This window comes from Xylona heveae, assembly GCF_001619985.1.
Source record: "Xylona heveae TC161 unplaced genomic scaffold L228scaffold_7, whole genome shotgun sequence".
Taxonomy (NCBI): domain Eukaryota; kingdom Fungi; phylum Ascomycota; class Xylonomycetes; order Xylonales; family Xylonaceae; genus Xylona; species Xylona heveae.
This window is the reverse complement of record NW_017264199.1, coordinates 1,158,875-1,173,073: the sequence shown is the minus strand read 5'-3', so window position 1 is coordinate 1,173,073 and position 14,199 is coordinate 1,158,875. Positions and strand designations below refer to the sequence as shown.

The 14,199-nt window shown below is 48.7% G+C and overlaps 3 protein-coding genes across 3 annotated transcripts; all 3 read left to right on the top strand.

The window, feature by feature from the left end:
* The first annotated feature begins 3,487 nt into the window (after nucleotides 1-3,487).
* Nucleotides 3,488-5,969, top strand: L228DRAFT_161803 (putative stress response regulator/HFS transcription factor). Its single transcript, XM_018329398.1, has 5 exons — nucleotides 3,488-3,719; nucleotides 3,792-3,935; nucleotides 4,024-4,941; nucleotides 4,996-5,185; nucleotides 5,251-5,969. Exons 1-5 carry the CDS (start codon nucleotides 3,648-3,650, stop codon nucleotides 5,754-5,756), a joined length of 1,830 nt encoding a protein of 609 aa, XP_018187415.1. The 5' UTR covers nucleotides 3,488-3,647; the 3' UTR covers nucleotides 5,757-5,969.
* Nucleotides 5,970-7,150: 1,181 nt separating this feature from the next.
* L228DRAFT_231428 (translation initiation factor eif-2b epsilon subunit) lies at nucleotides 7,151-10,716 on the top strand. Its single transcript, XM_018330567.1, has 5 exons — nucleotides 7,151-7,658; nucleotides 8,401-8,457; nucleotides 8,517-8,641; nucleotides 8,694-9,874; nucleotides 9,935-10,716. The coding sequence occupies exons 1-5, from the start codon at nucleotides 7,578-7,580 to the stop codon at nucleotides 10,615-10,617; spliced, it is 2,127 nt and encodes a 708-aa protein (XP_018187414.1). The 5' UTR covers nucleotides 7,151-7,577; the 3' UTR covers nucleotides 10,618-10,716.
* Nucleotides 10,717-12,165: 1,449 nt separating this feature from the next.
* On the top strand, nucleotides 12,166-14,041 carry L228DRAFT_253571 (RING finger domain-containing protein; the record flags this gene model as incomplete). Its single annotated transcript, XM_018333758.1, has 5 exons — nucleotides 12,166-12,262; nucleotides 12,351-12,885; nucleotides 12,948-13,280; nucleotides 13,345-13,898; nucleotides 14,004-14,041. The coding sequence occupies 5 exons, from the start codon at nucleotides 12,166-12,168 to the stop codon at nucleotides 14,039-14,041; spliced, it is 1,557 nt and encodes a 518-aa protein (XP_018187413.1).
* Nucleotides 14,042-14,199: the final 158 nt, after the last annotated feature.

Sequence of the window (14,199 nt, the reverse complement as noted above, 5' to 3'; positions counted from 1 at the left end):
TATGACGGCCAAAAGCAATTCTTTTGATTTTCGAAGTCTTATGGCGAAGCATTGCCTATTTGCATCTGCATTAATCATGGCTTCTCTTTTATACTATATATTTCTTCTGTTTCTATTTATGAGCATCATCTATAATACAGCTCACTCTATATTTGGCACATAATAATAAATATACTTTCATAAGCATGGATCAGTCCTAAATATTCGCGATGTGAGTGTGATGATCAAAGCCTTTGAAGCTGCTCGGTCAATCAATTCGATTGAAAAGGAAACAACTATTCAAAGTTGTTAGACGAGTACAGACCACAACTCATCCGCAAACCGAATATGTCCAGATCAGTTCTCGCCGGAGTCATCTCATCCTTCAGCAACCGCGAAGAAGATTATAGAACAGGCATTTTTGAAAGATTTGTGGGTCAATGCAGCTTGCTTTTTCGTTTGCATCTTCGACACTGGACATTGGGCTATTGGACAGAATTGGATGCGAGAAGCGTTTGTTATGAGAGTCCCAAGGACCTCTCACGGATCCAGGAAGATGGCGTTATGTTCCATGATAGCCACAGCTCAACACTGGCAGTGAGCTACTTTTCTCCTAGCTAGGATGGCAACAATAACTTAAGAACACACATTGTGAGGGCAGGGGAATAGGCGCTGAAATGCATCCATTGCAAATGCCAGGGCATTTAACGTCAGTGACGAGATTTCGTTATTTCGAATGTGACGGAGCTCTGTAATGACAATGTGGTATATTGTGGGGTCGCAAGTTTGCAGCGTCATACCTTAGTTACAGCAACAGTCTTACAAAGTGCCACTCTGAATGAGGAAAAAGAGAATCATACAACTCTACTAGCATATGCCTCTGCTCGGAAAACATACCCAGGAGCGAAGGCGATTGACGATTTGATGTGCAGAGGTTGGTCATCATAGGAAATAATCGTTTGGCTCTCAACGATCGCCACTGGCAAAAACATGGCAAACACAGAGAGAAAATCTAATACTTTCTGCCAGGGGTTTAGAGCCCAAAGTTCTTGAGTTTCCAAGTAATTAGTTAACGGATAGGTGTTTACGTTGTATGACGTAGAGCTGTCGCCCTGTATAGAATTTGGACGTCTTGGAGCAGTCCTTTTATGGAGAAGAGCCGTCGTCGAACCCGGTACCAGCGCCGGGACCCTTGAACGGTAAAACTCGTTTTTAAGTTTCTGCCAGCGTCCTCCACTCTACCACTCAGTGTTGATCCAACGCTGAGGCTACCTACCGCAGGAGTACCAGAGCACTGTACCCGCACGCAGAGACTGCTTTGCGCTGGGGATCAATGGGCAGCTGATTACCGAGAGAATTAGGAAGATGAAAGGCACCCCTGAAGATGAGATGCGTCTTGTTCGTTGCTCTTAGGGGCAAGATCGACGGCCGATCTCTTTCCTGTTCTGCCTTTTATGTTGAGCTGTGACCGGGGGTTGCAATGCCACTGCGCTTAATTGGGCGTGATGCCTCAATGATGTCCGCAAATCACAACTACGCTCGCTTCAGCCTTTGTGTTTGACCATTCTGCTTCCTTTATTTTTCCTGGGGTGTCTGTCTACTTGACATGACGGGGCGGCGATCAACAGCGCTCCGTTGGCTGGGCTTAAGCTCAATTTTTCCACGGAACCCGTCATGCGTCCCGTGCTTTTTTTGTGCGGCTTTCCCCTCTGCTGGTAGGGTACAAGTCTACAGTTTTAAAAAGACGTTCCTTGTGTACCTACGGACTACCTAAAGGTAGGTTACGAGTTCAACTGACGACGATCGTAGATCTCGCGGGTTGATCGAGAGCCATGATGATTGTCAAAGACATTGTTCGGTCCGACAAGGCCTAGGTCTTTGGTTTGCCCTGAGTACGCCAGCCTGGCAGTCTCAGAAACAAAGGGGCACAATGAAAGGGTTCCAACGAGGTCTAGAGGTCCGTTGGCTCGATGTTTAATAGAGAATATGTCTCTCGATCGTTCAGTTGACTACTCGCTTCATCTCAAGAGGTTGAGAGGTTGTCCCGAGTAGAAGGGATGATAACAGCATTACTTGTAACTATCAGAGATTTGACGTGACTGGGGGTTGCGTTCTCTGCGGAGCACCTGCAGCGGCTTTTGTCCGTTTTGGGGGGGACGTGGCTTAAATGAATCGGCAGTAGAGATACGCGGTGATGCTCTCTGGACATGTGGCTCTGTAGGTACTGGATACCTTTTCTAACCATTTCATTTCTTATCCCGGAGCGTCTCTCTTCGCTCCTCCTCGAGGGATCCGTCAGTTGGGGACGAGAAGACGCACCGTCTACTCCGATAACTGTCGTCTCCACGCCATCTCAACGCTACAAAGGTTCGTTAGGTCACTTTTGCTGGTTATGCTTCGTCTTCCTTGCGCACTCTTTCCACGCCGCAACAGCAAAAGTCCCATTTGAGATTTGACTTGACCTCACACGCACCCCCCCCATTTGCTCCATACAGACACCATGCATTCGCCCACACCCTCTCCACCACGCCAACGCAGGCTAAACCTGAGCCTTTTCCCTGTCTCTTTCCCTTTTGGTCTCCCGGAACGCCCGCAGCCCAGGTGAATCTAAACCCGACCGAGTCCTGCAAAAAAATGTCCGCCTTATCCACTCCCGGTCACTAACCAAAATGTCTCCTCTTGAAAGCTTCGTCGTGCCAGTCGTGCAAGCAAACCTTAGAAACGAGCCAAAGGGGAAAAAAAACGAAGGGTCGTGTACAGAAGACACCGACTCGTTGATCTGCCTCGACGGAACCAACGTCGACTCGTTACCCACCGACGACGCTCCCTCCGTCCCCTAACACTCACTAAATCATCCTCATCCGCCCACACACACACACACACATTGGGCCCCCCCAAAAAGAGGGTCAGTCCCCTTCTAACCTGCCAGTCTACCTAATCTCAACTGGAAACTTCGGCATGCCCTGTTCGTCCCCGATCTCTCCTCCCTCACGACTCTCTTTCTCATTACACTTTTTCCTTCCCAACATCACAACCCACTGCTTCCTTATCCTTGACATTTAGCGACTTTGCGTTTGCTATAATATATTTCTTCACCTTATTGTACAGCCGAGAGCTTTCCCGAATTGTGGCTTTCCGCCCAGGCGTGGCGAGAGATTAGATCATCTCCTCGGGACTGTTCCTTTCCACTGGGTCGCCAGCCCATCGCGTCACTCAAGCGCCCCCAAAAAGGCCCGGGGATCAATAAAAGAAGACGAAATAGAGACGCCGTGTTTGCCTATATACGAAATTTTCATCAACCGCAGATATTAGTATTGCATCGATAGGGCCCAGCTCTCGCCATATCTCGCGATAGGCACATCTCAATTAACTTTCATATCTCGAATCCGACCCCTCGCTCTTTACTGCCTGGTTTGAGTTCGGAGAAGACTGAGTCCATCCTCCAATCATGGGAGACAATCAAGGGAGCGGGGGCTCCAACAACTCCAGCGACTTTGTAAGTGCCTTCAAGAGACAAATTTGCACAATGGGCGAGAGTCGAGAATGGGTTGGCTAATGACTGGCTAATTAGGTTCGCAAACTTTACAAGTGAGCCTCCGCATATCCAAATCTCCAGAGCGATTGCGCAAATTTGCGATTGAATAGGTGCTGATAATGATTTTTATAGGATGTTGGAGGACCCTAGTTACGAATCTGTAGTTCGATGGGGCAACGAAGGTGATAGTTTTGTTGTTCTTGAGGTGCGGTTGCCGTGAGCCCTGGGAAATGCGATATGGGAATACCTAGCATGCTAACTTGAGGTCGCTCTGCAGAATGAGAAATTCACAAAGACTATCCTGCCAAAACATTTCAAGCACAGCAATTTTGCCAGTTTTGTGCGCCAGCTGAATAAGTATGATTTCCACAAAGTTCGACAAAATAATGAGGAAAATGGTCAATCGCCGTATGGCCCTGGAGTAGGTTTTCTTTTTTTCTTTTGCCCTCCCCTTCTTGTTATCCAATGCTTAGAGGGCACGAGAATTGTGTTCGCTAATGATAGAATAGGCATGGGAATTTAAGCACCCGGAGTTCAAGGCCAACAACAAAGATTCCCTCGACAACATTCGTCGAAAAGCGCCGGCGCCCCGCAAGCAAGCCCAGGGCGGCGATGAAGTCCTGGCTACTCAGCAGATGGACCTGGTCAACACTCAGTTGGTCGCCACTCAACAGCAGCTGCAGCAGCTGCAGGAGCGTTATAACGAACTTAGCATTCACCACTCCATGTTGCTACAAGAACTCATTGGCATTCAAAAGACGGTCGTCAATCATGAACATGTGATGCAGAACGTCATGAGTTTTTTACACTCGGTCGATGCCCGCCAACGACGCGATAGCCGCATAGGTGGAAACCCGTTTGCGCAGGGCCCCGGTCCCGGGGCATTGGCGGGAAATGGGCCGGTGGACACACCGGCACAGCAACTTCAATTTGATGACGAGCCGGCTTCGCCCCTGCAAAACGCATCGAAACTGCTCAACGAGACAAATGCGGACATTTTACTGAACATCCGAAACTTGGAGCAAATGAATGAGATGCAGATGCGTATCAATGGCACCCTTACCACCCCGCCTCCAGATGCGCTACGCAATGGGGTTACGCCCACGAGCCACCCAGCCTCATCCGCCCAGGCGCTGGCGTTTTCAAAGGCTAACAACGACCTTGGGGACATTGTATATCCGGTTGGGCAGACGAACGGCATCGATCCCATGTACAGCGAACATATCAACAACATCCCTTACCCGATGCCAAAGGACGCCGATATGAATGATCCCCGCAAACAATTTGCTGAAGGCCGGAAGAAGAGCACCCAGGTGGACCCCGGCTGGATCCGCCCTCCTCAGATTCTTTTGGTCGAGGATGATCCTACTTGTCGTCGCATTGGCAGCAAATTCCTCTACTCATTCCGTTGCGCCATTGACAGTGCTGTAAGTGTAGCAATCCTTGTTGCATCATGCAATTCGTAACTAACGCATTTCTAGCTTGACGGGCTTGAAGCTGTCAATAAGATGAACGCCGGGTCCAAGTATGACCTTGTCTTGATGGATATCATTATGCCCAATCTCGATGGAGTCTCGGCCTGCCATCTGATTCGTCAATTCGACAGCACTCCAATCATTGCCATGACGTCCAATATTCGCAGTGATGACATTTCCATGTATTTCCAGCACGGTATGTTCTTTATTATTCCCTTCAACTCCTAGTCGAAATCAAAACATCTAATTCAAATTTGACAGGGATGAATGACGTTCTTCCAAAGCCTTTCACCAAGGATGGCCTGCTTCATGTCCTTGAGAAGCACCTTGGTCATCTCAAGAAAGTGCCCGAAGGAATCGAGGCCCTTGGTCAGGCTCCTGGCGCAGGTGTTCAGTCCATCTCGCAGGGATCAACAAGACAATCGCTCAAGGACGAGGATTCTCCCGGAAAATCGCCTGCAACTAGTAGTTGGCAATCTCCCAGTCAATATTCAGCTGTGTCCACGGCGGCAAACAGTCTACCGGATGAGTATATGCAGACCATGCGTACCGCGTATGGTATGGATGGTTCAGTGCAGCATCCTGGTGGCCTACAATACCCGCAAGCGCAAATGCCCATGAATGCGGCCAGGCAACAAGGCCACCGCCGGCAGGCATCCGAGTTGGGAAGTGGTGATGAAATGGGAAACGATCCAAAGCGGCAACGAATGTTTATTCCTCATGGGAATCCGGCAATGCACACCATGCCTCGGAGCGGCCCGGGATGAGCTAAAATTCAAAAAATAGTTTTTTCAGATATAACGATCTCCACCATTGGCGTTTCCGTGAGCGGTTTATACTTTGATAATTTTACGACAAGCATTTAATTCTAGGCATTATCGACTTCTATACCTCATTCAATACCATTCAAATCAAAACTTTGGATATCCTCGTGCAACTCCAAAGACCAGCAAAATGCGGAACAAAACGAAAGTGTGTTTTCGACACGTGCCTTTATGCAACCAACCGAGTCCTCATATCGATTGCAATCGGTTCGCTGCCGTGCCGAGGTTAGGGAGCACACTGCACTCCTTGATTCGTGAGACATTCGCGAAACAATGTTTTAGGGATGCTACGCAAGGGTCTCAGCACCTTTCACAAGCACAAACAAAGCAAAAGCTTAGCAACTGCGAACGTGGTTTATAGCTTGAGCTCATGACCTGGTCAAAACCCGGAGCTCGAAAATACCGACAGCCAATTTCGCCGACACTCCGTCCGTCGATCGATCCATGATGTTGGATCTAGACCCTGAGAACCGTCCAAGACAGATGGATATCAAATCTCGTGGTAGAGGCCGCCCATCGTAATGGTGGCCAAAATCGCCAGCAGTGGATTTCCAAACCAGGCTCCTGATATGACTTGCGCGTCGCAAGAGTTCAGGGGGTCGAGACCAGAATGAGATCATATCAAAGGGTTTGTCTGTTCACAGTCCAAGGATCCGCACCTCTGCCCAGATTTTGCGTCCGGCTTATGGTTGCATTTAGAGTATATTTAGCAAGTGCTTAAAGAGGCATCCTGCAAGATAAAATTTCCTGCGGCATCAGATCTATGTTGGATCTATTCGCTTTCTTATGCCAGCTCACGTCTGTACCTGACCTTAATATTTTTACTTCTTGGCGAACACTTTTGGATTTTGTATTACAATTCTCATGTAAATATTGATTCTTTTTGTCGTTCATATGTTTTCATCTCCTTCCCCAGGCGCAGAAGTGTTAGTCCTTGTGCACTGGTTTTATTTTACCCTGTACAGTCCAGCAGAATATTCCTACCTACCATAGGGAGGTAGGGTATTTTGGCGGCGGGAAGTGACGACCGCGCCCAGCGTGGTGCGTGTTGCGCAATATAAAATCATATGATAGTCAAAATTAACCACCCTCGGAATGTAATTACCTAGATAGTCTTTAGCAAAGCTAAGTATATTTCATTTTCAACTTTTACCTCGTAACCGTCTTCAGTGCAACTCGAATATTCTGGCTGCCTTTAGGTCAACCGATCGTTCACGTTGTGTCTTTGCATCCGAGATCCAGTTTGGCGAATTGCCTGCCCACACCGCCTACGCGAAAATCAATTTACGGTAAGCTACTTGGAGTTTTGTCAGTGACACATACCTTACCTACCTAAACGTCCCCCCACCAGCAATTCCATCGGAGCCCCGCGGTTGAGCCATACATAGGTCCTTTTTACAAGCACTGCATAGCGCCGCGAACTACCCCAAGGCGCAAACCCGAAACCAGGGACATCTTTATTTTCTGGCTGTGCCATAGCGTTTTGTCTAGTCAATTCGCTGCAGTGCTGTATCTAGTTCGCAGGACATCGGGCTCGGACTACTCTCGGCCGCAACGCCAAGCGCATTTGACGCATCGAACAGCACTGTCAAAGGTCAATAGTTGCGTTACGAAACTTCCGCCGCGTCTCTAGCCGCCAGCTCGTCAATTGCAAGTGGGATCCGGCGGGAATCCAGCAAAACAAGGAATCTACCTACGAAGCCGAAGCACAACAACACGAAGGCGAGAACTCCTGGAGGAGGACAAAGGCTTGTAGAGGAAACAATGGGCCCGAAGAAGCACCAGCAGCAGCAAAAAAAGGGCCCCGCGCCCGGAGAAGAGGTTGAGGAGACGCTACAGGCAGTGGTATGTTATGGAATCTTTTTGATGATCTGAGCGGTTCTCCCCCGGAAGCGCAGCAGCAGCAGCAGCAGCAGCAGCAGCAGCAGCAGCAGCACAGAGCAGTATCGGCGCCTTGTCACTTTCGCTTTTCTCAAGGTATTGGCGCAGAACCAGCCACCCAAGTTCTTGGACCTTGAGGATATGCCTCAACATGGCAGCACAAGCTTTGCACTTTATGAAGGAAAGCAGCAAGCCAAAGAACTGCAGCGCTCAAAGGAAAAGTAAAAAGGCAACATCTGCATAATACGTACGGAAGCGCGTGACGGGGACAATAACAACCGTCAGTGCAGCCGTATCTCCGACCTTTGGGCTTGAATAAATGGAAGCGAACGGCATCCTGAAATCGGAAACTGAGGCGACGGGTGCCGTGTGAGGGGAATGAACTGCTCCGGTTCCTTCCTCGTAGTGGAGTGACAGAGACATATTTCACGCCAGCGCTATAGATATTGGGGGACACGAAAATGAGAAGTTGTGCTCCGAGACTAAGATCGAGCGAATCAACTAAAGAATCCAATCAGAGAGCTATTGGCTGCAGCGCTGCGCGGAGTCTGAGAATTCTTGCATCGCTATTTTCCTTATGGTGACTGCTGCTGCTGCATGGCGCGAAGCGCATGAGTATTTTGCTATGAAGAACTTGTGGCGAGGCCTTGTTACAAAGGACAGTTTGCTTTTTTAAGGCTTTGGCTGATGAGTTGAATGTGAATAGGTTCTCGCCGACTCTTTCGAGACCCGTTTCACACCTTTCACGCTCGAAAGACCAAGAGTACGTTTGCAACCGACAGAAGTTGATGCAATTGCATTTTGCTGACATTGTGCAACTAGTGTCTTCTTCCGCTTGCGAACATTCCCCTCATCGAGTACACGTTTGAGTTCCTAGCAAATGCTGGTGTTGCAGATATCTTTGTCTACTGCGGTGCCCACACTGACCAGGTCGAGGAATACATCAGGTACGGAAAGGACAGTACTTATTGTGCCAGCAACTTTGACTGACAGTCTTAGAAACTCCAAATGGACTCACTCATCCTCGCCATTCACCCGTCTCGACATTATTCGATCCACTTCTCACTCTGTCGGCGATGCCATGCGTGACCTTGACCATCGTGATATCATCACAGGAGATTTCCTCATTGTCAGCGGTGATGTTGTTAGCAACCTTCCCTTGGAGGAGGCTATCGCTAAGCACAGAGCGCGGCGTGCAGCCGACAAGAATGCCATCATGACCATGATCCTCAGAGAAGCTGGTGGCGCTCACCGAACAAAAGCTCAGGGTGTTACCCCCGTGTTCGTCGTCGATCCCACTAAGGATCGTTGTCTCCACTACGAGGAAATGCGCAGAGGCCAGGAAGACCGCTATCTTCACATCGAACCAGAATTGATGTCAGGCCACTCCGAACTTGAGGTCCGCCAAGATCTGATTGACTGCCACATTGACATCTGTACGCCTGATGTGCTTGCTCTATGGACAGACAGCTTCGACTACGAATCGCCTCGGAAACATTTCCTGCATGGTGTTCTCAAAGACTACGAGCTCAACGGAAAGACCATCCATACGCATATTATCGACGATCATTATGCTGCAAGAGTGCAGGATCTTCATGCATACGATGCTGTCAGTAAAGATATCGTTTCCCGCTGGGCCTATCCGCTCTGTCCAGATAGCAACCTCCTGCGAGGTCAATCGTATCGTCTGCAGAGAGGCAACATCTACAAGGAGGATGGTGTTGTGCTAGCTCGCTCTAGTGTGGTGAAGCGGAGTACTATTCTTGGCCAGGGTTCAAGCATCGGGGATGGTAGTGAGGTAGGAAAGAGCATCATTGGGCGCAGGTGCCAGATAGGCAAGAACGTTATCATCGAGGGTTCGCACATTTGGGATGATGCTGTTGTCGGAGACGGTACTGTTGTTCGACACGCAGTCATTGCCAACGAGGCTGTCGTTGGCAAGAATTGTCGCGTTGAGCCTGGTGCCCTCATCTCTTATGGAGTCCGCATTGCAGATGGCATCAAGGTTTCTGGAATCAGTCGCATTACCAGGTGCAAGCGGAAGCGTGACGCAGACGACGCTCTTGTCTCTGTTCCCAGCGAGCCAGAAATTGTTGGTCCCGGTGGCGAAGGCTACGACTATGAAGAATCGGATGACGAAGACATTGACGAAGACGAAAGAGCTATGTCTTCAGGTCTGAGTAAGTTCAATATTAATCCAAAGGCCCTGAATATAGAAATGAATTGCTAACAAGCCCAAGTCTATAACATGGCGAACCTTGCTGTTTCCGATTCATCCATTTCTACGATGACCTCGGAGATATCAGAAGAACCTCCGCAGCGCATGCGGTCCGCTGCCAGCAGTTTTGCTACTACGACGTCAGAAGACGCCAATGAAGACGAATTCCACCACGACGCCGCGTCTAGCATCTACGACTCCCTTCAACGAGGTGACACCTCCGATGTCATCCAGCTTGAGATGATGGGCCTACGGATGAGTAACAACGCGTCTGACCACCAAATGCGACGAGCCATGGCAGCCGCATTCACCAAGCATATTCACAACCTGGTGGAAAGTGGATCGGCCAATGTCAGCCAGGCCGTGCCACGAGTCTTCAAAGATCACAAAGATCTGATCACGCGGACCATCTTTGACCGCAACCAAGAAGAAAAGGTGGATCAGGTAGATTTCCTCCTACTTATGCAGCGCGACCTGATTGGAAAATCCAAGGGTGATAGCATCCTTCTCTTCACTGCAAAAGAACTGTATGATCTTGAGGTGATTGAGGAGGAGTCCTTTGATCAGTGGTGGAATGACGAGCGTTCAAGTGCCGACCCCGAGATGCGCAAGATTCGGAGCCAGACGGAACAGTTTGTTGAGTGGTTGGCCAATGCCGAGGAGGATAGTAGCGAGGAGGAAGACTCTGAGGAAGATGATGAATAGACTTGTTCGTCGTTTTTGGTATATATATTTCAAAAAGTTTATAGAGAGGCTCAACAATGATTTCGCGCATATCAATATCGCGTCTCACAACTGAGCTGCATAATGCTTAATACTGATGATTGTACGTGTGACTTTTCGTCACTTAGAGTGTGCTTTTGATATAAATTCACTCTGATCTCTGCAATATGTGACCGTCTCTATCGAATCCTTATCGACTTATCGATACCCGTTCTCATCCAAAACTTGCCACATTCGGCGATCCCGCTTAGTCAGGCAACCATCGTCATCCGCGAGCGAAGTTCCCCAATCGGTGAATGTTATCCGAATGACCACATCCCACGGCCTCTCCGCTACGACCAGTCAACCACCGCGCTATTTCGCGCTCTCCCTAGGCAACATCCTCCTTTCCTTGAAAATAGCGAGTAGAGTTTGCAGCCTTTTCAACGTTTTGACTACATATCTTATTTCCTCGGGTAAATCAAATAACCCCCCATTTCCAACCTCTGCTTGATCTCCGAGAGCGGGGAGAAGTCACTGGTTTGTAGCTTGAGAGGCTCTCTACAACGTTCGTGAAACTATTTGCCTCCAGACAGGCAACGCTCGATGCATGCTTGGTTTCTCATACACTTAATAGAGAATCGACACGAAATCTTCTTCAGCCCCCATAACTTCTTTCGGTCGCCCTCCGCCGTTTCCTTTGTTCCGAGCGATCTCTCCGGTCCGTTTTGCGATTCAACACCCTTTGGGCTTTTCTCGACCTCTTCGAAACGCCTCGCATTTCCATATATAATCTCCTGTGAGATCAGCAGGCTCGACCTATTGCCTCGTCGACTTTCTTTCTCCCGTCGACATCGAGTTCGTCTTTGCCCTCGAACGTTTATCCTCTCCGCCACTAGACTTACAGGTTGTCATAGGCGGGTGAAGACGGCTCTATATCCTTAAAGGACAGCCCATAGATTTTGCTCTTGCATCCCTAGGATATTGGAAGAACGGATCAGCTTCGGCGCGGTAGTTGGTTCACAGAGTGCGCTGTCTGAGGGCTGGAAACTTCTTTCCATCTGTGGCAAGCCTGACATTTATCTGCTGCTTCGAATTTGGAACAATTGGGATTGTCACCAAGGCTCCGTCCATCACGCGGCATACCTCAGGATCCTATTTGAAATCATAGGTAAGATATAGCAAAGCGCTGGGCCCGGGGATCGCCGCAGTTCCGAGCTGAAGCCCGGACGCGAAGTGATTCACGGCTTCGAGGCAATATTTTGCCTGTTTGAGGCTCATGATAATTCAAGTCACTGACGAATCATCCTCGACCTACATTTAGGTGCCTGACCATCATCTTTTTCCATACCTTTCCTTGGCCCGGTCCTGCTGCTCGACTCTCGTACATTGCGGGGTCAAGCACCAGGCCGCATTTTGCCCACCACGTCTCCCACAACTAGGAAGAGGAGCTACAACGAGGTCTCTGCGGGCGAGTTCTCGGCTGAACATAAGCCCATCAAGAAGGTCGCGACTGCTGTCCTGCCTACAACACCGCAAACTTCTACAAGCATGAGCGCGGACTCGGAGGACGAGTTTATGAGCGGGATGTCGAGCGAGGGAGGTTTCGAGGATGGCAACGAGAGTGACTCGGTGAGCTTCGGAGAAGGTATGTGGGACGATTTTTTGATTTATCTCTACTATGTTTCAAAGCGAATTTTGCGAAGCGGATTCTAATGTTGAGGTTTTGCATATAGAGTTTGAAGATGACGAGCCGGCACTCGATTTTGGTTTACACGACAAGGATATAACTTCTGCGCCTAAAAAGCCTTATGAAGTGGATTTCGATGTGTTTGGCCCTCGGGATATTCAAAAATATCAAGACAAACAGATTGATGAGGTAGGGGCCATTCTAGGACAACCACCAGAGTCAACAGCAATCCTGCTGCGACATGCAAGATGGAACAAAGAGCGCTTAATCGAAGGCTATATGGACCATCCTGAAGATGTGCTAGAAAAGGCAGGGCTAGGATTGGCCGGGGCCGTACCGGCCAAGACCATGGTAGTAGATGGGTTCGTCTGCGATATCTGCTGCGAAGATGAACCTGGTCTAGAAACCTATGCTATGAAGTGCGGTCATCGGTATTGTGCTGAATGCTATCGGCATTACCTATCTCAGAAGATACGCGAGGAAGGTGAAGCGGCTAGGATACAATGCCCTGGAGATGGGTGTAGTCGAATTGTCGATTCAAAGACGCTTGAGCTGCTTGTAGAAGATGATCTCAAGGACAGGTATGTCACTTCGGCGAATCTAGATTACAACGTGCGTTTGGGGTTACTGACTTTTCGAAAAGATATCATGAGCTTTTGACAAGGACATATGTGGACGATAAGGACAACCTGAAGTGGTGTCCTGCGCCAAATTGCATATACGCTGTAGAATGTGGTGTTAAGAAGCGCGACCTCAATCGGATCGTTCCGACTGTCCGCTGCGACTGCGGCCATTACTTTTGCTTTGGATGTACGCTTAACGACCATCTGCCGACGCCATGCGCGCTGGTAAAGATGTGGTTGAAGAAGTGCGAGGACGACTCGGAAACGGCGAACTGGATCTCCGCCAATACGAAGGAATGTCCGAGATGCAATTCTACCATTGAGAAAAATGGCGGCTGCAACCACATGACCTGGTGAGTCTACTGATTGGATTGTTTCCTTCTTTCGTTTCTTATTTTACTAACAAAATCCATGCAGTCGCAAATGCAAGAACGAGTTTTGTTGGATTTGTATGGGGGTTTGGTCAGAGCATGGTACCAGCTGGTATAACTGTAATCGGTATGAGGAAAAGTCTGGCAGCGATGCTCGAGACGCGCAGGCGAAATCTCGCCAGTCACTTGAACGGTACCTTCACTACTACAACCGCTACGCCAACCACGAGCAGTCGGCAAAGCTCGACAAGGACATTTATCTCAAGACCGAGAAGAAGATGACCAACTTGCAGAGCTCATCAGGCATGTCGTGGATCGAGGTGCAATTCCTCGATACAGCTTCTCAAGCTCTTCAACAGTGTCGTCAGACACTGAAATGGACGTATGCGTTTGCGTACTACCTCGCACGCAACAATCTTACCGAGATTTTCGAGGACAACCAAAAGGACCTAGAAATGGCTGTCGAGAATCTTAGTGAAATGTTTGAAAAGCCCACCTCTGAGCTCGCGGCACTCAAGGTCGACATGATGGACAAGACATCGTATTGTAACAAGCGGCGCATCATTCTACTGAGTGATACAGCCGAAAATTTAAAAAATGGTGAGTCAAAAGTCCCCCCCTTTTTTCTTCCTTTGTTTTTCCGTTTTTTAATTTCCTTTACTATTCTCGTGTTTGGGGTCTCGCTGACAAGTCTTTCCGCTCTAGGATCATGGAAGTTCAACATAGACATTAACACGGCGTAAATGGATTGAGCGAAAATTTTGAGCGTATAAGAGAAATCTTTTTTTGATGCAAATGCACATTTCATTTTCTTCTTATTCTTTGCTTTTATTTGCTTTGTTTCCTTTCTTCATTTTTGCCCTTGGCTCTTGTCTGCTTCTTCCTCTTCTTCTTCTCATTT